The 25,810-nt window shown below is 33.1% G+C and overlaps 1 protein-coding gene across 1 annotated transcript in view; it reads right to left on the bottom strand.

The window, feature by feature from the left end:
* Positions 1 to 23,223, bottom strand: part of l(2)gl (LLGL domain-containing protein l(2)gl) — a 39,339-nt gene extending 16,116 nt beyond the window's left edge. The window contains exons 1-11 of the mRNA XM_089236255.1: positions 22,833 to 23,223; positions 19,284 to 19,412; positions 15,651 to 15,748; positions 9,487 to 9,568; positions 7,528 to 7,637; positions 6,265 to 6,408; positions 5,752 to 5,908; positions 4,710 to 4,836; positions 2,508 to 2,562; positions 2,253 to 2,407; positions 8 to 228 (exon numbers count right to left, since the gene is read on the bottom strand). Of these exons, the coding sequence (XP_089092381.1) occupies positions 8 to 228; positions 2,253 to 2,407; positions 2,508 to 2,562; positions 4,710 to 4,836; positions 5,752 to 5,908; positions 6,265 to 6,408; positions 7,528 to 7,637; positions 9,487 to 9,568; positions 15,651 to 15,748; positions 19,284 to 19,367 (1,233 nt within the window). The 5' untranslated portion in view covers positions 19,368 to 19,412; positions 22,833 to 23,223. The remainder of the gene's footprint in view (positions 1 to 7; positions 229 to 2,252; positions 2,408 to 2,507; positions 2,563 to 4,709; positions 4,837 to 5,751; positions 5,909 to 6,264; positions 6,409 to 7,527; positions 7,638 to 9,486; positions 9,569 to 15,650; positions 15,749 to 19,283; positions 19,413 to 22,832) is intronic.
* Between the last annotated feature and the right edge of the window lie 2,587 nt (positions 23,224 to 25,810).

Genomic DNA, 25,810 nt, shown 5'->3' on the forward strand with positions numbered 1-25,810 from the left:
CACTTACTCTGTCAGTATATTTTCCTGATACTTGCTTGTTACCAGTTGTTACAATTTTATTCCATAGATCTTGAGGCACATCACTGTAGTGTTGAGAGCATGTTATAGCCGAAGAGTGCAAGCTGGACATGTATGGCAAGCGAAAGGGCAACCAATCTTCCGATTCCAAATCTATGACAACTAGTTCCTCTTCCGCCAGCACAACTAGTGTATGAGGGTTCTCATAATCTGAAAAATATATGAACTTTACATGTTCATGGAATGTTAGATAATAACAAAGGTTTTGCTTGCATGTAAAGTTTTAAAGTATAATTTAAAAGTCATTAATTTTCAATAAAGTTTTTACGAAATCAAGATAAATGAGAATTTCAGTTAAAACAAAGGGAAACCTATTTGTATGGAACATTACTACACATGAAGACACAAGTAAAAGGATCTATCATATAGACTTCATTTTAACCCTTTAAGCAACATTGATAAGATGTCATCTCTAAATATTAATATTAAAGTATTTTGTAAAGTTGATATTTCACTATAAAACACTTGAAAGCGGTCGACTGTGCTCAGCCTTCCACTATAAGTTTTCGTTTTGCTCCAAAACTTATAAACTGATCTGGAAAGAAAACCATGAATATTCCTCTATTATATTTATGAATTTTATCAAAGCATGAATCAATAGTATTTTTTGTAAACCAACAAAATGTATCCCACTAGATAGTTTCAATATAAATACAGGTTTAAAATGTAAATGTACTACGAATTATTTATTGCCGCGTTAAATGAATTGAATTTTAGTTTGAATCATTCGAGAAAACCACAAATGAGATGTAAATTAAAGGTTGAGGATCAACAAGATGTTGAAATGCAAGAAGTCATTCTGAAATTATGAACCTACCATTTGCATTTTTGTTCCTTAGTTTTTCTAAAAGGATTGAATAACTAAAGTTCATGAATAGGTACATTATTTTCAAATATGCATTTGTAAATAAATTTAAATTATAGTCATAATTTGATCCATCACAAGTTCATTTATTACAATTTTTTAAAGACATCTGGGAAAAAATATACTTTACTAGTCTATTTTAAATCAGCAAATTAAGATGTTTAAACCTAGTAATTTAATAGTTTCTTTTGGAAAAATCAAACTATTTTATTAAATACTAGTTCAAAGTTTAATATTTCCAAAAAAATTTAAATATTGCAATATAGTCAACTTCTTGAAATAGCATTCATTTTAAAAACAATTTTTTTTCAATTATTTACACCAGTTTCCAGGTTATAATTGAAATAAAGTTTTACAAATAAATTGATATACTGATTAAAGATAAAGTAATATATGTCCACTGAACCACATGTAAACTATATAATTAACTAGAAAGATTTTTTTATTTGACATATATAGGCTTACAAGCAAATGAATATCATTAGTTTCAACATTAAGTATTTTTTTCTAGCTTTCTTGTCAAGAAATCTTAAAATATTGCTCCATCACTATTTACTTTATGCAGCTAAAAACAGCAAACTTCCACAAAATAGCTAAGATATGCTTTGACCATGTATTTTTTTGGTTGTAAACCTTTATTACCCAACTGTCTAGCATAAAAATACCCCGCTAAAAAGTAGATTTAAGGGGTAGTCCACTCCACTATCTTCCCTACCCTTTAGTTTACACTAGCTGAAAATCTAAAGACAGCCCATTTCATTAAAAAGATAACATTTTAAAAGAGGGAGTTGCGATTTCCGCTATGCCACTTAAAAAAGTTATACCGATAATTTTATTCTTGCCTGAACTATATACACAGATCATGGTGGTTTATTTAATTAGATGTCAAAAAACAGTTAATTATATTTTAATAAAAAGGTACAAGTGTATCACTTCGTTCACTTTGCTGCATCTTGGGTAATTTAGGACCAAAATATAGAATAGAAATATGGAAGGAATAATATCCTTGGGTGACAATACCAAAGCTATTTCTTAATCCAAGTTTAAGCTATTAAAATAAATTCCATGACCAGTTTAAATATACGTGAGTTATCTGAAGGTTTGAAAAGTCTGAAAAAAAAAATTGCTATATACTTCATAAAATTTATTTTATTATATAAAAAAATTTTTCAAGTTTTAAATTCTAATGTTAAATATTTGTGGACATTTGGTGAAAGATTTTCTGAAAAATATATAGACAAGTATATACATATATATACACAAATAAGCTATTTGCTATGTTATAGTTTGATAGTCAAAAGGAACTGACCAGACTCTTCATCTCCATGTGTGAGTGTAAGGAAATCCACAACCTTTGATGTGAAATCCAACACCTGATGCTTGTCTCCACAAATTACAGTCACTGTTTGACGGTCACCGTAACTTGCACGAGGCATTCCACCAGCAAAGATTGTGAAATCATCACTGGAAAAAAAAAAATTATACATGATACAAGTAATAATGTAGGTTAAAAATCACAGCTATACCAATCTAATTTTCTTCTAAAGAATCTTAAATAACTCACCCGCCTTTAACACATTTTCTCAATATCTTTGTGATGGCTTTACATGGGAAAGGACCTGAAGATGAAAGTTTGTAAAAAAATATGACAGAAAAAGAAATAACTGACTTGTAGTTAAAATATTTAAAAAAAGTGATTTTTATTTAAAATTACTTTTAAAATGCACATCCAAAAAACCCAATAAAAAATTCTTTATAGCAACATTTCATAGGATTCACATAAATGACTGGCTGTTACCTACGGCTTTACGCACTTATATTTGTTAATCTAAAAATTTGCCCTTAAGTCTTTTGAAATATTTTATTTAAAAAAAAACTCTCAGCAAGACTACCTTATAAAACATACTGACCAAATCTCATTTATAGCTTCAGCTGTTTTAGTTCGACGATGAATTAGCCAGGAAATATTTTATATATACAGGGCACATAGGTAACAGGACATTATATTATATTGGCGAAGCATTTGTCAGATGTATATTTCCAATTAGAAAAACAAATATAGGTAAAACTGTTCTTATTTGATGCCGTACTCCCACCCTTCAAATTAGAATATTGCATCTAGAACTTATTTGTTATATCAGGAGAGGACATCTAATTAGATTTTCGGACACAGATTAAACATTTTCATTTTAATAACTATTAAACCCCTCACAACATTAATGACATATCTGAGTACAACACATGATTGATACTTTTTCTAACTGGAATTATACCTTCAGGATAACTAGGATTTACTAGTTAACCAGTAAAATACCATATGCCCTCTTACCTATGCATCCTGTATACAGATCTAGTCAATTCTGTTGGTTGAATATACAGTGGTAGATAAGAAACCGAATTATTTGTTGGTTTGGCTCAAACAGAATTAAACAGATCATGATAGTCTGGATGACAGTAAATATATCTGAATCCACTGTATAAATACACTTTTAAATTAGCTTACATAAAATCAATAGCTATAATTTCTATAGGTACTAATATCCAAACTTGAAAATTTTTGAGTTAGTCATGATGCTAAATATTTTGCTATAGAAGAAACCATGTCAGGCAAATAAAATAGGATTTTTTAGACATTGCATATAATAACCATCTGTTTTTCCCCAGATACTGCCTTATTTTCCTATAATTTTAACCCCCCCCCCCCAAATTTTTTATAAAGATCTTTTTCAACAAAGCTATATAGTGCTTACATATATTTATAAGCATGGTAAATTAGAAACATGTTAACCAATAGATTTCATTTAAATCCACTGCATACCAATTTGTATTGGAACTTGTCCCCACTATGATGATATTTCTAATTAATTTTAATATTTAACAACTTTGTTTCAATGTTGACAGCTTGTATTTCATGAACATTCAAATTTTAAATATGCAGAAAATTACTGATTTCACATAATCTGAGAAAGTATCGCCTGCCTAGGATTAAAGGACAATTTTTAGGAATTTCATTTTTTCAAAACAAGCATCGAGAATTTCTCTATTAAGATAAAAATCTGAATAAACTAGTTTCCGGTTGGAAAACGTCAATAAGTAAGTCAGGAACATTGGTATCTATGAATTGCGTGATAGCTTGGTTATTTATTCTGAAACTTTTAATGACCTCACAAATACCAAAATATTATTTGTCCAAAAGTTCAACAATAAGAGTGAACAGAAACATTTATCACAATTGAAAAAAATCTGTCAGTTCAATTTAAGAACTCGTGAAAATATGAAAGAATATAGGTAATTCAGAAATTAGGTCTAGCACCAAAATACGACTATATATTTAAGCATTCAATAAATTAGAACAGACTCCCTCTATAAAATCGCACCTTGTTATACATGTGGATATTTTATGCCTTTATTATAATTGCTGTTGATTTTTAAAATTATAATATATACACATACTCTCATGGGTATCTTTTTCCATAGCCTATTCTTGTTAGGCATTTCGTATGATCTTTATAAAAAATGCCTCGGCATATAAATACAAAGTTATTACCTTAGCTTAATAACAAGGAAGTATTTCCCAAATGTGTTATATATGCCAAGAAAAAGTCACTTATTGTATAACAAATATGTAAAAAAATTCTGAAACCAGATTTTTATTAGTTTGGTACTAAATGTTTTGAAGTTCATCTAAGTATTAAGTTTAAGCTGAACCCCACTTGATATTAATAAAAATAAAAAGTTAAATTTATGTAACTAAAATATTAAATACCATAAGGAGTAGTCGGTCCGTCTTCCGGTTTAGATGAATCTGTTGAACTCCAAATGATATAGCTTCCATCATTATGGGAACTGACAAATTTAGTTCCACTTCTATGCCAACAAACGGATTCAAGTTGCTATGAAAACATCCAAATAATTTAATAAACAGTTGTATTATAAAAACTCCATTGAATAATTCTATAATTATTCAAAATCAAACAAAAATAAAATAAGTTCTAAATAAATTACTATAGTAGAAGTTTAAACATTGAAATTTACTTCAATAAAATGAATTTAAATAAAAACTTCAATTTGTACAGGTGCTAATTCCCAGACTTCAGAAATCTAGTTTCATGTAATGAAATATTTCGCTGCCAAAGTAAATGAGTCATTCAAGCAAAAAGAACGTTTTCAGAGATTGTATAGCGACTATATGACCTGTTTTCTATGACAGTCGTTTAATTTTTGGCCACTAGATTTTTTTAACGAAGCCTACTTGAACCACTGAAATCAAAGATCAAAATTTTTTTAACTTATCTATTATATAAATATGAATTTTTATATATTTATCTTATGAAACTTATTTGTGAAGTTTTTCATTAGAAATTTATTTTGATCTACTGTTTATTGATTCGCATTAAAAGCTTCAATTAAAAGTATTTTCTACAATTGTGAAAGATTACAATCTGTTCACTTTTGACATCATATTGGAGGACAGCCTTCCTGTGATCTGAAAGTTAATGCCCTGTGTTTAAAGAAACATGGCAAGAACTAAGGAGTTTTTAGGGATTTTCAGTTTCGCGAAACATAATTTAAAGATGTTTTTAAAAATAGAAATAATTTGAATCTGGTTTCAGATCAGAAGATTTTAATTAACATTTTAATAATGTTCTTGAAAAAAAGACTTCCAGCTAAATCAAAAGAATTGGCACCTATGAAATTGTCATAACATTTCAACTTCAAGAATATCTCAGAGTATACTCAAACATTTTTTCAATCATAAACATCACAATATATATATAACGATGTTTCAATTTTATAAATTACCATACCTGATTACCAATGTATGTGTTTTCAGAATTCAATGTAACATTGTCCCAGAGAACCATAAGTCCACGGTTATAGCCAATCAATATTTTATTAGGATTAACTGGATGTTCAGCAATAGCCTCAACTGAACCTGGATTGAGCTTGTAATCATCAGGGACACTGGAAAATGAAGTTTAAATTTCATACTCATATTTTATATTTCTATCGGCGTTATATTAAGCTCATAAAACTATTAAACATATTGACATTGTCACCTTATAATCAAAACTCTTACATCTTTTTCTGAGAATGACTATCTTAAATGAAATATAATTTTGATATATCACAGCTTTGAAAAATCTGCAACAATCTGCTTTTTATAGAAAAAAAATTTAACCTTTTTATACGTTAATTCACAATGGAATGAACTATTTTTGTTCCTGTAAAATTGGAAATTGATATACGAAGGTTTTTATTATGAAAAGGTGACAATATAGTTTCAAATGAAAAAAAATAAATTTCTGACAAGAACTCACTTTTGCATGACAATATCTTGATAAATAATCTGATCCGTCATCTCAAAAGTCTTTACATCCAATAGATAAATGTTTCCACCATCAGTTCCTATCAACAGATGCTCTCCATCAGACTTAAGACAGCAGGTGGTCACTTTCTTCAGCCTTTGTACAATTAAAGTGAAAAGTAATAAAAGCAAATGATAGAATTCCTATAAACCATCTGTAGCCTAAATTTAATTACTGAATTAAGCCTATATTTTATTACTGGACTATATTGATCAAGATTTTCACTTAAAAAAATTACATTATACAAATACAACGCCACAACAGGCAAAATACCTAACGAGGTGGCTGATAAAAAGATGCCCATAAAAATAGATGTCATATTTCAAAAATACAGCAACCCAATTAAATAAAAATGCAACCAACACAAATTATAAACAATATATACACATGATAAAATATACAATACCCATAAAGAATACTTATGGTTGTCTTTTATTCTAAGAATGGATAGCTTCTCGATTTACCCCAACATGTTTATCGTATTTTTTTTTAAACGTGTCAATTGTGTTACAATTTATTACCTCTGGGGGTAAGCTATTCCATTTATTAACCCTATTAGAGAAAAATTCCCCCCCCCCGCGACACCATAACCTTGCATTGTCCCTTACCAATCGATACCGGTGTCCCCTTGTAAAAGCAGTCGATTGGCGGTGTACTAAAAGTTCATGGTCCATCCTATCCATCCCATTGAAAATTTTGAAGACTTCGATCATATCTCCTCGACACCTATGTTCATCCAATGTAAACATTAAAAAAATGAAGTCTCTTCATAACTCAAGCCCTGTGTGCCAATAAGGACACGCGCAGCTCTTCTCTGCACCCTTTCAACCAAGTCTATGTCCCTCTGTAGGTATGGTCTCCAAAACCTTAGTTCATCCTGGACTGGAGTATGCTGCAAGCCTCAAAAAAGCGGAAGAATGACTTTAGGAGAACGCGAAGAGACCTTTTTGAAAATGAGACCAAGCATTCTATTTGCTTTTTTGACCACCGCTGAACAATGTTCAGAAAACCTAAGTCGCTCGTCAATGAGAATTCCCAAATCGGTGACCCTCGTTGCATATGGGATAGTGACACCATTCAACTCGTAAGAGAACCGTGGGTTGTTCAAATCAAAATGAACGGCCATGCACTTATCAACGCTTAGAATGCACTTAGAAATATGTGTGATATCACAAATACACAATTTCGAAAACTTAACTAATGTTTATATCTTACCTTCCTTCCAAGGAACAACATTTCACTTCCTCCAAAATCCATTTACCTTCCTTTTCATTGATCTCAAAAAGATGGAGCGAGCTGTCATCACACTGAGTTATGAGGCGGCCCTGATAAAAATCCATAAGTTTGATAAAACTATAGCAAGTCATTTTCAATGTTAATTAAATTAATGTATAAAGAAATTCTTTAATGCATAAGAAAAAATTCCATGTAATTTAATAGTTTACATGAAGGTAAACTCGCATAAAATGTATATTAAGTTTATTAATGATTCATGTTTTTTAGCTTCACCTAAGGTATAATTACAGCCTTAATTTCAATATTATATTTCATACATTGTTTGCCGGTGTTCATATTTACAACATTAAAACTGTTAATCCTTTGTATTTTAGTCAAAGTTAATTTATTCTCTAATCATTCAACAAATGCCCTTCTCTTGGCTGTTCCAAACCATAAAATTTTTCAATAGAAAGATCTGGTTTTCCCCCATACAAGGTGCACTGGTTGGTCCTAACCTCTTCATGCCCGAGCTGAAAAAAAATTTGTTTATGTCCTTTAAAAAAGGAACTGGTGCAGCGAAAAGTGAAAAACTACCTACAAAATATCTGGACCTGTGATAAAAGGCTTATCAAAACTAGATATCTTGTCAATGCTGCTTAAAGGGTTAAACAAGTATTATTTAAATACTTATAGTATAAACAAAGATTACTATTTCCTAGTACTCTGATCCCATGAAAATATTCAACTAGTTTCCTGAAAAGATTAACATTAGTAACATTTAACTTACTCCAAGTCAAAAATTATACTTGGTACAAAGATACAAGTGTTTATAAAATGTCTTCCCTGGGTATTTTGCCTTTTTAAAAATAAAAAATTCTATAATAAATCCAGTTAGAGTAAGTGCCCAACCTATGGCCCACTGGGCCAAACAACTTGAAATTCTATCCAACCTCTAGTATTTAAAAAAAAATACATGTCTATCGACACATGTTTTGACTAACATTATAGTAGTAACATTTCATCTTTGTGTTATAACACGAGACATCTTCAATGTTCTTAAAACCAGTGCACAGGTGTAGACGTTATTAAATATAAAACCTATATAAATACTTTCACTTGTTAAATATGGAATTATGTAAAGGCTATATAAATTATATCAAACTTTTAATGAACCAGCAGGAAATCAAATAGACAATTGCTTTAATACATAATTTAATCACTAAGTCTGGTCTTTATAAAAATAGGACAAAACTCAGGTGGCAGGTCGCCATTGCAAATAAAAATTTAGATTATCATATAAATTTCCTGTGTACGATTATCTAATACAAGTCCGAGGACAACGTTTTCAGAATTTATAGCAGCTTGTCATAAGTAATGCCGTGGTATACGTTTAAATTTATGAATTTCCAAAAAAGAAAAATTTTGGAAATTTCATCCCGATTTTGGATCTGGAAATTTTTTCCATGACTATGAATAAAAGTAATTATTTTAAAAATAGCTTTTTCTCAAATTTGTGTAATTAACTTTTCACAAGATTTCCCAAAATAATCATTAAAATAAAGTTAATTTATATAAATTGAAAAGTAATACAACTGGAAATTCACATTAAAAAAATTTAACAAGTTTTTATTTGTAAACTTCTCAAATATGTTGATTAACTACAGCTGTCAAACATAAATGATACAATTTGGTCACGAATTGGAAGAATCAAAAATGGGTTAGCATATATAAGCATAATTAAAATTTAAGTCATTTTTCAATTTCAAAACATATTTCTTACAATAAAGTTTGACACTTCACTTGCTGATAAATTTTCATAAGTGTCTAGTATTGTCCTAAATTCCAAAGAATAAAACTTAACTAAATGTAAAACTAAAATATATTTATAAAAATACATGATAATCAGTAAAAATAACCTCGCTGAATATTTTGAAAAGGCATGATAAAAAGACTCACTTGTCCACTGAGGAAATATAGACCAGTCACATGACACTCTTCCTTATGTTCTGCCTCAAACTCAACACCAGCAGCTCCGTAACTACACTTTAGTTAAGTATAAAGCTATAAATCAATGTTTTTCTAAAAATTCAATACCAGGTATAAAAAAGCTTATTTAATAAGCAATTTGTTCATTCATAATTAACTTATTAAATGTATTTTTTTTACGAAGCACGCAATTTACATTCATTAATACACACAATAGATTCCATCTCCACATTTCACTTTTCAAAAATAAAAAAAATTTGGAACATGAAACAATGCAGATATAAAGAGCTTAAAAGCCTATTATTTCAAGAGGAAAACACTATTCAAGTCTATCAATATTGCTTTTAACAAGCAGCCTTTCAATTCGGGGTATGAAAAAATGTTTTTGAAAATAATGATTTAAACTGACTGCTTATTGATTAAGAATCTTCATTAAGAATGCTGAATTAAATTTTAGACAAGGTAAAAATGCAATTAATAAACTGCAATTCTTCATCACTGATTTAACATTCACTTTACAGTGGCGCCGTAGGGCCGCTCCGAATCTGTCCCGTATTGTACGGGACATATGGTCAACGTTATCCGCACCAGTCACGTTAATGTAGTTTGACTTTGGTTGTCATTTTGCTGGTTTCTGCCTAAATATAAACATGGCCTCACCTTAGCCATTGCCAAATAAGAGTGACGACCCCCAAAATACAATTATATTGGCAGCATATACTTATAAGCCGGGGTCCCGCCCACAAAACATCGATTCCCCCCCCCCCCCCTACCGAACAGGGTTTACGCCTAGGCCATAAGCTGCCGATTTGTGATAGGACACTACTTGCCGCTTTGCCTCACACCGACTCCGGTGTCGTATCGCTGTGCCGCAATTTCCTAATCAGAAGCTGGGCCCTCTGTGGAGACACGGAAAACACTGCAATCTGAATGAATTGATCCGCGAAAAAACTGCCTCGAAATTCTTACAATCAGATTCCCTTTAAAAACTCGACTATACATAAACTGGAAATACAGTATAACCCGTACCCTTCCGAATTCAAAAGTAACGTAGACTCTTCTACAAGTAAACAAATCCAAGCTCTACAGCTAAATTCGAAGAACGTCTGTACATCGCAGAGCAAAAAGTTTCTTCGCGCTAGACTATAACCAGCTCAACCTCAGAAACATGTCCTAAAAAGAATTTTTCCTTTGCTTCGGGGAACATACTCCGGCCCAATCTGAATCTTCCGAAAATTTTATCCGGACCGCAAAGAGACTTGAAAAATATTTACCACTACAAAACGATGTTCAACCTTTTCACAACTGCGCACCGGTAAACGTAAAAATTTAAAGACCGGGCGCAAAATACGCAAGCGGTATTGAGTATGTCATTAGAATTTAAATTATGTATCGGGGGACCACATGAATTGCCTGAAATGTTTCGCGGACATGGAAATTTCCGGGAACCAACGGTTGAACGCAGCTTTAAAATGATAAACGGGGTTGGACGCGATATGTATAAGAATTCGTAATTTATGCAAAAAGATCTCTACACGAATGGAAACTGGTTTACATTCATATTTGACTCCAAAGTAATTAAACACTTCTAACAGCAGAAGTTATTCTGGGGAAAACACTCCTACGGGCAGTGAGCAAGAAATTTGGTGTACCCATGATTTTAAGGTATTTTATCGATCAAAGCGAGAAAACCACGTGATACGATTTAAACGAGATATTGTCAGATTTCCAATGGGATTAGCCATATATTAAAAAGGCTGCCTTTTTATTTCAACTGAGTGATTGAATTGAAAATCTCACGGAAGGAAAGAAAATGCCAGCACCACAACACTATTCAAGGTCCCCCACTCCTTCCATAACAAACAGAAAAATACAATCAACCATCCGTTGGAAACGCATACGTTTTGTTTTCTCAGCTGCAGACAAAACAGGAAGGATTACAGGGAGGGGGATTTTTTTCACTCCCGACTATTCTGTCACGCATATTACCGATCTACTTTCCCCAAAAAAATTTGCGCCCCAAGCAACAAAAGCCGATTGTATGCACACAAACATATCTTTGGCATGACATCACTTGCCTGTGGCACAAGGAGAAATTTCTTTGCTGACAGATTGCAGGAGTATCAAGATGAATGAGCTTTGAATCTCCCCCTCCCCTTTTTTTCGTCTTTAAAGATGTTATGGGAGAGCGGGAAGAGATGAATTCTTTATTTGTTATCTGTTTCCCTAGATCCAGGGTAGGGCAGAACTCCCAGAGATCAAAGTTCCTTCCTCTATTCACCTAACTGAAAACTGTAGGATAGGTGTAAGTATGCACATTTATATTCAACCCCTTGAGCAGCACATCAGAAATCTCAAACCCTTCAAAATATTTTTTAATGAAGTAGGCTTTCAGATTTTCGGCAGGTGCGAACCAGGGGTTTAATGGGGAAAGTTCCGTTGACAAATCAACTTTACAAAACATCTGGGCTTGTCAATGTTAAAATAGGCTCTTAACCCTTTCCCCATACATGCTGCTGGAGATAAATGTGATAGCCTTGTTCCATGTTAAAAAAGGAAGAGAAAGAAAATGAAATAAGGATGGGGAGAAACTTGATTGTATATGAGTATCAGTATAGTGCTTATCTTTTTCACCCTCACCTAAAAATCTAGTTTTCTCACTTCCATATGCAGTATAAAAATAGGATTGGTTTCCATAAAGATACATTGTGTGTGGAGGGGGGGAACGCCATGTAGAAGGGAGAAAAACTGAGCAAAACCAAAACACCATTATATAACTGACAATACATCACTGATCCTAACCAGGGCTGCCAAAAAATTAGAAAAAGTAAGATGGAGAGAGTACCCCCTCTCAGTACAATTTAATACCTAAATTTTTGAAATTTTTTTAAATTCTCTTTTCATAGCACTATTTCAGTATCCTGTAAGATTAACTCTAGCCAAAGCAAAATGACAGAAATGACTGTTGCAAAAACAATTTTTGGTCAAAATAAGGTGGTGTTTAGCAACCACAAATAATTGTCTCTGCTCACACAATATATATTTTTTTGGAGTCTTCCATAGTCGTCTTTCACAACTCTCAATAATGCACACAGCAAATTATGAAGACATGCAAGTTCAAGAATGATGCTCCTTTGACACCACTTCCAAGAACAGTGCTAAATATGTAAATTACAAAAAGGTCCGATATATAATACAAGGTGGACCAGATAGTTTTACCGCGTTAAATTTTAGTGTTTAATGCCAGAGTAATCATTTGACAAATGAAGCACTTTCATTTCTAGCTCTTTGCTGAGCACTAAATTAGCTTGTGCCTCTGCATGCCTTAATACAGAAGACAATTGAATATTATTGGGCATCGGTCACAAAACTTAGAATAGGCCTATGTACCCAACTGCTTTGTTATGCAAACTGCTGTCTCACCTATACATAAAATGTACACCATATTGATGAATGTTACTTTCAGGACCATGTAGTAAACAATTTTTTCAACCAGGCAGAAATTTTTAATTGACTACTCTACTTGAATCCTCAAACTAAGCAAAAACTTTACAATTAATGATTCCGCCACTATTACATACATTTGGCATATAGAGGATTTCCTCCTCAAATCAACTAAGAATTTTGTTGATAGGATTTGGTAGAAAAGTAATACGAGTTGCAGATCTGCTTAACTTTTATCTTTGAAACAAGCTATTACGATGTTCAATTCTTAATTTTAGAAGAGCTCTCCTATAACTAGTATTTACAAATTGTCCACAAAAACTAACAATGCAGAGAATCCTGAACATGTATAAAAACACTGCATTGATGGCTTTTACCATTTGCCTAATGCTGTAGAAAATATTGCATTTAATACAATTCTTAGATTTGATTTCTAAATATAAATAAAAATGTCAAATAACGTCACAGCAATAAGGAGAACACTATTTTTACATATATAAACTAATTTTTACTGGCCAAGATTAAATATCAAATTTGTACCTCATTACCTACGGAACACCTAAAACTATAATTATTTAATGAGTTAATACACCATTTGCTTCAACAAGACCAGTATCATTTAATAAAGGACAACTCCAAGTTGTGTCGCAGGGAATTTAACATGGTTCTCAAATTGAATAGCTTACCCACAGAGGCCATGGATTCCAAATGTTATTTAAAGTAATGCAATGGTGTTAAATTTTTAGCAATACTGATGTGAACAGGAAAAAACAGTAGGTCTATAAAAAATATTCAGATATTCTTTTAGAAAGAAAATTAGCCAGAAAAATATATATCTGCTGTGATTTAGAAAAATTCTTAATACTGACTTATCATTTTCCTTCATTCAATTTCTTTGAATTCAAATAGAAGTGGGGAGGAAATCAAGCCAAACTGTAGGCCTACCCAATATATGTGGCACAACATACACAAAGAGAAAGTTAAGATAGTAAAAAGTCTGAATAAAATACTGTTTCAAAGGAAATACATGTCATAACATCTATTTAATTAAATCTGGTTTATAAACTTTACTGACCCAAAATTGATAAAACTAGTGATTTTTTCAGCAAAAAAACCTTTAAATCAGATTTGAATTAAATTCAACATTTATGCAGGTTTTAATCAAAAGTTTAAAATGCAATTAGTGGTATTAAAGTTTCCATACATAAGTTATAGTTCTCATTTCACCTTATGGACAATATTAACTTCTAATGGTCTTTAAAAAAAAATAAGGAAAATCTCATTTTGCATATTACAGACATGCACCTCATCCATATTCCTACAAACTTCTAACGAATTGGTATATACTGGTATATGTGTAAGTATAATGAACCTTCCATGAAGTTTCTATTACTTTCAGAAATTAATAGTATTTCCCCCCCCCCCCCAACTGAATTATTCCCATAATACATTGCCTAGTTCCTCAAAAAGCCTGGTAGTAAATTTCCATTCCAAGTATAAAAGGCTGAATAAAATTAACACTAATATAACCTTCACTGTCTTTATGGGGAAAAAAGTTCTTGGGAGATACTAGAATCATTTCTCTAAAAAATCTCTTGATAATCCTGATAAAAACTGAATTCTACCAATCTGACTTGACCCAAAAATATTAATAAACACAAATATGGAAAATTCAATTAAAATATTACATCACAAGTAAAAATATTCAAAACAGCTTGAAATACCAAAAATTGATTTAAATCAGTGATTTTTAAAAGATTCAAATTGATATACCTCCCACCCATAGAGAAAACATAGCATGATTAGAAGAACTGAACAAACATTGTTTCATGGATAACTAGTTTCCAACCTTATTTAAAATTTAAATTTGAAAAAATATTTTAAATAATATTTACATGATTTTGAAAATACAATCATTTATTTTGTACCGGTTATATCATGACCAAATGACAATAGCTTGAGTCAGAAATATGTACCCACAAGGTTCCTCCAAAAATCTGCTTGATCATTTGATTCATAACTGTTGAAATATTTCAGATATTAACCTTCCAAATGATTTTTTATGGTCTTTTTCCCCCACAGAATTTTTTCTGGATCTATCAAACACTTACGTATTTCCCCGACTTTAGCCAGGAGAAATTTAAAAGTATTTGACTATTTTTCATATCAATGAATTTCCAAATTTGCTGAAAACCCTGCATCTACCTGAATGTAATAAGTGCTCATTAATTTAAATTTACCTAATTCTTAAAATAGACAGAGCACACGAATGTAAAAATATATTACAAGTCCCACTCCTCCGGGAAAATATTGAAAAAATTTACTAAAAATCAACTCCCCACCTATGAACAAAGAAACTTGACACTTTAAAATTCACTCCGAGCCAAGATAAAAAACACAAAAACAAAACATTTGAATATAAATAGTTATTTTTCGAGATTTGCTACAGCAAAATTAATATAGCTAATTACAAGATGAAAATTTTATTGTACCTGGAAGTTTTGTTAAACCAGCTTTTACACATTCATTTTTTAGAACTGTTACACAACGCTGAAAAATAACCACATCAACAATAGAAACAGATTTTGAATGAAGATTAAGATTTGAACCTTGTAATATTAAAAAAAAAAAAAAAGAATTAAAATACAAGGCAAACCTTTGTTTATTCTCAAAACAAATTGAAAGGATACATTCTAACAAGTCCATTACGAGTACCCACAGCAAGCAATTGTAATTTGGAATCCCACGCTAGGCTACTTGGACGGTGTGGGAAACCATGAGGAACAGTCTAGAAATAAAAACATTAATTTATTGCTAATATATTACAAAAATCCTATATCAATTATTGACAGTTTTTTTATACACAAGACAATACAGCAATACATCTTTGAGTAAAGAAAAATTCCTATAGGTTTCTATGGAAAACATTTATTGCAGGCATTGCTTAAATTGTTATATCTAACCAATAAAAGAACACATTTTATAACAAACACCCACAAATAACATACCAAAAACTAAAAAAAATTTAAAGAACATCCATTAATGTTAACTCGCTCCTGCATTCTATTAAAAGAAATTGTCAATGCATTTGTTTTCAAAAGAAACTGGTATTTTTAAACTGATTATTCCCATGCTCTGATTAGAACATGCATGTATGTTTTTCTCAGTCAGTCTTTATTTCTATGAAACATTTTACTGTATTGATATAACCAACCGTCCAGTGGGTTGTTGAAAAATAAGATGACAATTGAGTTGCCTCCCTGAATGAAGGGCTGTATACTGAATTTTCTGATTTCTGTGGGGTTACATAATAGAAATTATAGTACTTTCCTGACCATCTACTGCCATTTGAAAACATTCGGTATCATTCTGGCATAAATTTACTTGGTTCTTACAAGACTGCAAAAATATACATTTTGAAAAATCTTAAAGGATTAGAATACCTATTTGTAAAAAATTTTAAGGGCCGTTAGAAAAACTGATTCTGTAAAAACTCAACCTTGAATATACAGCTTTATCTAGTTGCTATGTGATCATTTCGCATTATAGAAATCAAGGGTGTGTATACGGAATAAGACTCTGGAAGGACAATTTTTCTTCCACATCACCCCCCCCCCCCCGGATTTTCACCTTTGACAAAAAACCGGACCTTTCTCTAATAGTGATAATTCACTAAATAACATTTTCTGAAATTTGATTTCATGTTGGCTACCTTCGAGAGAAAAAACTTGCCACAATGATCAGACTTACACATATATGAATTATATTTCAAATCCAAAAGAAAAGTAAAATGCTAGACACATACAAGCACACTTAAGTAACACTAACACAATGTTCTGACATAGCTCCCATATTAAGATACGGAAAATATATAACAGTTAAGTGGTAGTTTGACAGTTAAGTAGATTAGGGTTACGGACCATCAGGACGGGAAAAGATCAGGAAATTACAAGGATTCGTATGAATAAATTTAACACATAATACAGACACTTAATCAGAAAATGTTATTGAAAAAGCTAAGGTTTCCCAAAATGGAAAATCAGTCAGGAAAGAATTTAGGAGATATTAATATATAGTTGTTAACCTAATTTATTTATATAATCAAACCCCTCTATCTCGAAACTGCCAGGGCCAAAAAAAATTCAAAAGTTAAGAAATAGTTTTCCAGTAATAAAAAGCATGAAAAAATGTGAATTTAATTGATAAGGGTAAAGAATACTATATTTTACTATATACACTAATGAAATTTTTTATTGGTAAAGTTACACAATCAACATTCAATCCAACTATATGCAAATATATTAAAATAAGTTTGAATTGAATAAAAAAAATTTACATATCTTATTTAAGATAATGCATAAACTTAGTTTGATGTATATATATACACACACACACAATATAATTTTTTGCTCATTGAGCCTCTTTACAATTTAATCTATATTAGGAGGAGCTGCTATGCTAACAGCTTATTTTTTTTTGTCTACTCCAGAGAAAATATATTTTTTATATATCCTCTGGAACATTTTCTGCTGTATTTGTCATCCGAGTCAGCCATACATTCAGCAATAATTTTAGTATCAGTCAAGGTTCTACAAGTTTTTTGTGTAAATGGACAGTACACTACATCGACAAATGAAATTTCTAGCTTTGAGTGTTTTTAGAAATGCTCTTAAATTTCATCAACATTATTCAAGGATACATTGAAATTTAAGAACTACTTGATCTGATCAGATTCATCACTGAGACGACTGGTTCTAAACCCACAGCTTTCTTAAAGTAATTTTAAATTGTCTATTAGCCAACTTTTTGCCATGCTGAACAAGCCATCCACCTGGCATCTACCCCGTCAATCATAATATCTGCCCACGATTGATGAAACCTATCAAGACAAGACTTTTACTGAATAATCTATTGTTTTTTTATTTCTGGAGAAAAATCAAATTTGTACAAAAGAAAAAAGGAATTAAATGTTTTTTTGAAGTTCCCTTTGTTAGACTAGACTTTCGAAACGAAGTTATTTGAAAATCACTATTCCAAGACAAGTGAAAATATATTAAATCAATAGGATATTAAATACAAATTAAATGCAAGGATTTCATTTTGAGACAAACCTTCTTGGAAACTTTAGATTTATTATAAGTATTAAATTCATAGTGTTCATGGGTTTCTTTACAAGCAGTCTACCAATAGACAAAGGTAAAAGAACCTAGTCATAAGCTAGTAAATTAATTTCTTCAATGTTTTGGATCGAACATGTTTTAAGAAATGATTCATGGGAATATTATTTAATGGTGGGGAGGACCACTTCACTCAGAGACTCAGATTTTACCAATAACCTAGTACAACGGCACCTCTATACCATTTACATTAAGACATTCAAGTTAAATTTAATATATTACATTTTTCAAAGAAATATTTTTACATAAGACAGCCTATATTTAAAAACAAATTTAAGTGCCTTGTAAAATAGGATATGTGCCGATCCTAAAGCAAAATATACCAAAAACAAACATGTTGCAGAACTTTATGTCAAAAACACTGGGAAATATTGTGCAGTAAAAATTCCAATAATTAGATAAGAGCTTGTTGTAAAATACAAAGCATTACTTTGAGATGTATAAAGGTATAAAGTCTTGGGAAAGGGACACTAGCCTCTTGCAATTATAAATTTAAAATATTTTTTGAAAAAATTAAGTGAAATTTTAAAAATACATTTCCATCAATTTAAATATATTTTAAATGTTAGTCATTTAAAATTTCTCCAGAATTTTTTGCAGGATCATCCCTAAAAGGTAGATCTTACATATGCATACTTCTGGATATATGTTATTAATACAAAATTTAAGAAAAGACCTTTAACTTCAGTCTTAGAAACGACACAATTTAGAAAAAGTTAGCTACCTTTACTATACTATCATTAATAGTATTGTTATATTTATACCTTTATTACATAGCTATGTAATATATAACTTGAAGACAAAATTAACACATGGAAATACTGATTAATTCACCAATTTCATATACATAAAGTTGGTCAATAGCAAGTCTAGAGAAATTTAAAACTAAAAAAAATCCAACACTTCCCTAACTATAGCTTAAAACTAAATTTCAATGAAACTTTTCTTTAAAGAAAGCATTCGATTCGCACCAACAATTAAATTCTAACAGGTATGAAATCCTAGTTAGGGCATGGATGTTTACTAAAACACTAACAAATTCCCTGGACAGATCATGCTGATCCCTTGGGAATACGTGAAGATCATAACTTTTTTTTTTTTAAATAACGTGAACATAAAATTTTTTTAAAAAGACAGACTTCTTACCTTTTTGAAATCAAACAATTCCTTATGTAACTTTAAACGTTCAGCAGTAAGGTGATGACCTTTACTCCTCATAAACTTCAACATTGTGGATGTTTCGATGAACTAGTTTAGAAAGTCCAGTCTAATCACCTGAAATTAAAAGTATTACATCAGAAGAGATTCAAGACAAACTATCAACCTAATTGAAATTTTTGATATAAAAATCACTTCAATATTCCGGATAAGCATCCATTGGCTATAAATTACTGGCAAACCATGGATCCTAGAAACATTTTCAATTAGAAAAATATCTAAATAACGCATAGATCTCAGATACGTGATTCATATTATAAAGGGATTGTAAAGTGTAAGGGATTGCTATTACAGTAAAACCTTGTAGACAATGGACCAAAAATGTCTATAAAAAAAATGACAATCCGGTTTGAAATACATAATTTTATTACATAACGGGAAATTTGACTAAAAAAAAAAAAAAGAATGACCATATCCAAGTGGTGTCTATTAAAGGGGGTTTTACTGTATTAAAATAAAGTTGAATTTCATTACTGTCCTCAAAAACCCTATTTGAACATTCTCTCCTGAACCTAATAAAACCTTAAATGATCCTTTTCCGAGTCAAGATGCTGAAATTATATTAAATACCAAGGAATTTTTATCTTTTTAAATTAACCCATTAAAGACAAATTTTTTGAGACAAAATACTGAGTAGAACTACTTCCATTGCTTATAAGCAAAATTAAAATTTTGAATAGCAAATTTTCTTACCAACCGGCATTAATGGGTTAATGTAATAAAAACAAGGACCTTCATTAAAATATCACTTATGCCCTAGAAATTGATTTATTCCGAAATATTTCAATTTAATAAATGTGTCATAATCTGTTATGAAAGATAGTTCTGAAAAATAGAGAGGCAGTAGAATATATGTATAATTTATATATTTTATTCTTTTTCAAATTCTTAAATTTAAATTATAAAAACTATGGGACCATACCCACCCCCCCACCACAAGTCAGCAGAGCTCCTTTAGACTGGGATCTTCAACGAATTCAATATGAAAAATATTTAAAAAATCACCCCAGAGCATATTCAGCTCTATGCTTATCGATAGCACCATGAAAAAAAACTTAAAGCTGACCACATAAATAAAACACCCACCCGAGATCTATTTTTCTTGTGTCTCCCAAACACTGCCTGCCCATCAAATAAACAGTACCTTGTCAGACTAATATACTTTATACCCCCAATTTAGAAGAATTTTAAGAACAGTAAAAAAACTTACATGTATGGGGATTTTTACCGCTGAACATTTCCAGTCAGCTGAGGACTCATCTCAGAACAGTGCTAAACATTCTGCTTTGGGACTTTATGCTTACAAAATCTACATGGTGCACTCTTGGTGCTCAAGAGCAACAGGTTAAAAGTGACTGGGTTTGACAGGGAGGTGCAAAAAGTAAGTAGGGATTACAAAATAAAAACCACTAAAAGGCAAAAATAAAAAAATCTATTGTAAACAAAAAATAAACCACCTTAAACTGTTTACCAATCAAAATGTAATTTAACTTTTTCCAGAATAGTGATCCACGGCCTTGGGTTTTGACACTCGCCTCTCCCCCCCCCCCCCCAAACATGAAAAATACATGTGGGTTCAGTGCCCTATACCAGAAGAAAACTTTCTTTTAACGAGATTTAAAATTGCATGGGTAAGTTCCATACTTGTCCCCATTAAAAGAGATAGAATTGGGACTCTGGGTAGCTATCGTCTAGCCCTGACAGCAATGCTGTCTTAACACATGGGCTTGCCCAAACACAGCACCTCAATAGAAACCTTACCAAAATTAAAATTTAAATTCTTGAGAATTTGCCAGATAGGACCTTAAAAACCAGTTGGCTTGGGACGGGAGAACCACGATGCTGTTAAAGACAATATTAAAAAATGGTAGAGTTGTCAAAATAGACAGTATAACCATCCCCCAGGCAATATTTTTTCATGGACCTAACATGAATTTATAGGGTCAAGAAACAATCAGCCTGGGACACTCAGTAACAGCCGCGATTGTAACAATGGTTTTTAACCTTTCAATACCTGGGGCAACATCTATAAAATTTATTGGATTGCGAGTATTATTGCCAAATAGTTTTTTTTAACTACCATAATATAATACAGTGTTTCAACCTGGACCATATGGTCTTGAGGTACATGGGTGAAATTCAAGTTCAAGGGGAGTCATGAAAAGGTACCTTGGCATCTTATTATAAAGAGCAGTAAAAATATTGTAAAAAAAAATAAAGCTCAAGTGAAATATAATCGGAAAAAGTTAATTTTCTTTCAGTATGAAAACAACTGCCTATATAACCAAGGCTGTTCTAACAACCTCACCAGAACACAGATCCTTGAGTGCATAGGAAAATAAGATTTGACACATTTTCTGATAAAAGCATTAAAGTTTATATACAGGTACTCCCAGCCATGTAGAGGGGACCCATGTACTAAAACTGACCCTGCAACTTGATACCACGATTTACAAAAGTAAATACATAAGCTGTTGCTTTCAGGTAATTAAGGGGGCTGCAGATCATCTTTTTGCCCAGCGGTCCTGGATAAGACAAGGGTACAGTGGCTGTGAAAAAAGGTAAAGAAATCCTAACGCAGCGGATAGTTAGGTAATCGTTCTTGGGTGCTAGTGTAAACCTGGTGTGCGCCGGATATCCGAAGACACTGGAGGATCAGGGGAAAAACTTTTAAGAGCCACGAAGCTGTTTTTACACTGGGCCACAAAATACTCGAGCCTCTCCCTGACCAAGCATTTGATTTTCCAGTAAATCCTAAGGAGCCAGACCTTTATCGGCTACCCCCCCCCCCCATTAACTATGGGGGTCAGCCAATATTTATCCTGTTATACACACAATATTCAGTGTACAGGGCAACAAACCATGCAATACCAGCTTTAATTCAAAAAATTTATGAAGTTTGTGCATGCCCGCCCTCCCCCCCAACAAGGGTGGGGCTGACAGCCAGTGCCGTAACTAGGCAGGTGCATAGGGCCGTAATTTAGACGGCCACTTGGAAAGGGGCCTAGAATGGTCCTAAACGCAAATTCTTGCGCAGGGCACCGGAATGGCTACTTACGGCACCGCTGCCATCCCTGGGGCCCGGAAAGATTATGAACTTGCAGCGTGAAAAAAAATAAAGGTTCCCGTGAAAGTCCGCGGGCCCGCAAAAAATCCCAGCCTACGGAAGCCCCCCCCCCCACTCTAGAATGGGGGGGGGGCTATACGATCCACCTGTTGCGTGAAGAGTTTAGGATCCACGAGTTCCCGCGGAAAGACTAAACAAAACACAAAATAGCAGTCGTTAAACAAAAGAAAATAAACGCTCGAATAGCATTTGTCAAGGTCTTAGGCCTAGTGTTTTCAAGGTGTAAACGTTAGGATTTGAAGGGGGAGGAAGAAAAAAAAAAACAATCGGCCATGTCAAAGACCATCATAATAAAGTTATAACTCAATAAAGCTAAACAATGAAAGTTATATATAGGATATATAACTCACCTGGCTTTAATATAAAATTAACCAAAGCAATTCGGTAAGAGGATGATATAACTTCTCACAATGGTAAAAGAAAATAAATCCTCCACATATAAACTACATCAAGGCCTGATAAATAGCGGGGAAGGCACACAGCGTACGAACTGAACCGGCCGGACCACGCCAATTCATTTGCTGCTGCCCAGACCTGCTGCTACAACTTCCCTCTCCCTCACTTTTCCGTGACGTCACAGCCCGCGTATGAACACAACGGAAAGAAGAAGAAGAAACAAAAAATTTAAATATTCCAACGCGAAAATCTCTTGAAATTTCACAAAATTTGAATTTAAACGTAACGCGAGGGAATAAAAAAAAATCGTAATCATATGCAAACGAGGGTTTTGCACTGAAGAATGTTGGTGTGGATACGGCGCACTATTTTTTTGTACGTACGTGGTGGATTCGGTTTTATTGAGATGATGCGCTCCGGCCCACAGCAATTTTTTTTTTCTTCTTCTTTTTATCATTATTATTTATTTTTTTAATGTGAATATTTCTTTCTGTGTGTGACTCTGTGTTTAGTCGAGTGTGAAGGTTTTTGGCTTTGCCTTTGTGAAGATCGGAGAAGATTTTTATCGTGGCGATGATGTCAAGGAATCTTCTCTCTCCTTTTTTGTGTCATGGGGTGTTATATTGAACCATGGATAAAGTTTGACAATTGCCTTGTGTCGTACCGCACAATAAATTTTGAGACAACCTAGTATTCTTCCATTTGCCTAACACAGTGGTTCTCAATCTAAATTCTGGTCCAGGTCGAGGATCAACTTAAATTTTCCTACGAGAAATAAAACTATAAAATGAATGCAGGGACTCAAGGAACCTACTAAAGGTCCTGGCCCACTCCACGGCCGACCAGGGCCAGACTTTGACTTGATCCCACCCCTTCCCTCTTGTGACTACGGTAAAAAATGTATTGCGTTCAAAGATGTATTAGGTACGGGGGAAAATCATGTTTGTGAAGATATTACCAGCAGTGCTGGCTTGGGCTCCCCCCCCCCCGCCTGGTCTCAAGAGAAGAGGGCCTCAGAAAAACGAGTAGTTGAATTTTTCAAGAATTATATCTAAATAGGGCCTCAGAAAAATCACTTGGCACGGGCCTCATGATGCTCTTGAGACGGCCTTGATTACAAAAGGATAAAATAAGTTTTGAATGGCAAAAAAATAAACAGATGTGATATAAATACATGAATTAATGACATGGGCGGAGATACGGGGGGAAAAGCCCTTCTTTAATGATGGAGCTGACTGATGTGTATATATATACTGTATATGAATTAGCATCATCATCATGCCCCCCCCCTCCCAAACTTTTTATTTCTATCTTCGCCTATGATTAACCCTTTAAGCGCCACAGTGTATATCGTCAAACTCTGTTCAAAATGTCATATCTTTTTTAATCAAGTACGCTTTGTTTCAATTTTAAGCAGCTGCAAACTAGGACTAGAGAGTATATGGAAATCTCATGGAAACACCCGTCTCACCCTTACGGGTATTCAGCTAACAAATAGTACATGGGCGGAGATACGGGGGGCAATCCCCCCCCCCCTAGCATCAAAGGTGGAGTCGACTGATCTAACGTATATATGTATATATGAATTGGTATTATCATCATCGTGGCCCCCCCCCCAGACTTCAAAGTCTATCCCCGCCTATGATATAGTAGACCGGACGCCGCCATCTTAGTATAGATCTGACTGAGCGAAATGGAAATGATTCCCGAGTAGAGAGCCAGCGGAGCCAGGTTCGAGGGGTGGTGCCAACCAGGATCGGTCGTCTTAGCGCATGGGCCTACCCAGGGGGCCTCACAAAAATGAGATGTGGTTGAGATTTTCGAGAATTGGTTTGGTAAGGCCTCAAAAAAAATCACTTGGCCGGGGACCCATGATACACTTAAGACGGCCCTGTCCCGGGGGACTCACAATATACGATCTGGCTGAAATTTTCGTGAATTTTTTAGGTAGGGCCTCAGAAAAATCACTTGGCCCGGGAGCCCATGATGTTCTTGAGATGACCCTGATGCCAACCCTCTTAATGTCCGTCGTGTGGTTTTTAGCTATAGCTACAGAGCTAAAGTCGCTGACCCCAGAGCTTAGTGCGACGTGCACCAAGCTGAAGCTTCACCCCACTGTACCGATCTGGAAAGCCCAGCCTGTCAACAGCAGGGTGAAACTAACCTTTCTCACGGCGGTCAGGAGTACATGGAAAACTGTCCCACTGAGAAATCAGCTTCACAAAATATCCGGACTTGTGAATGCTAAAACAAGACGTTTTTAAGGAGGCGAGATATCTCGTCAATGCCTATTAAGATAGATAAATATAAATGATATAGAAAATAAATTTATACTGTATATATGATTTATTTGCACAACAATACAGAAGATGGATACTGTACACCAGAGATTAATACCTTACATTCATGTTATACAAACAATAAAAACAGTTAAAGGGTTAAATTGTTTTAAAAATTATTACTTTTTTCACTCTCATAGTTAACTTTACACCATTTCTGTAAAGTTATTGGAAATATTGAGGGGGAGGGAGGGAGGGAGGGGAAGCAAAAACCTAATATTTCTATTGGCTATTCTGGATTATAGAGATGGCAAATGGTGGGGGGGGGGGCTGCCGGATACATGTTTATGCCTGTGATTTACACCTATGCATATTACCGAAAACATTTATAATATCAAAAGTCAACTTTTGAGTTGTCTCGGCTTCAATCAGGGACGGGCTCAAGTATTTTGCGGCCTAGTGGGGAAAAAAGTAAAAACCTTGAGGTCCTATGAACAGGTGTTTCCGAATACCCCAGTGTCCATAAGTACCGTGGTGCCCGCCAGTTTAGTTTCACGCTCGAAAATGAGTGTCAAATTATATGGTCATAAAAAAGCCATTCAACAATAAATCTTGGCAATTTCGGCCACTGCAAAGAGAAAAAATTGCAAGTG

Source organism: Pholcus phalangioides, unplaced genomic scaffold (assembly GCF_987345545.1).
Source record: "Pholcus phalangioides strain wild (caught in Gottingen) unplaced genomic scaffold, Ppha-v1.0 ptg000009l_1, whole genome shotgun sequence".
Lineage (NCBI taxonomy): Eukaryota > Metazoa > Arthropoda > Arachnida > Araneae > Pholcidae > Pholcus > Pholcus phalangioides.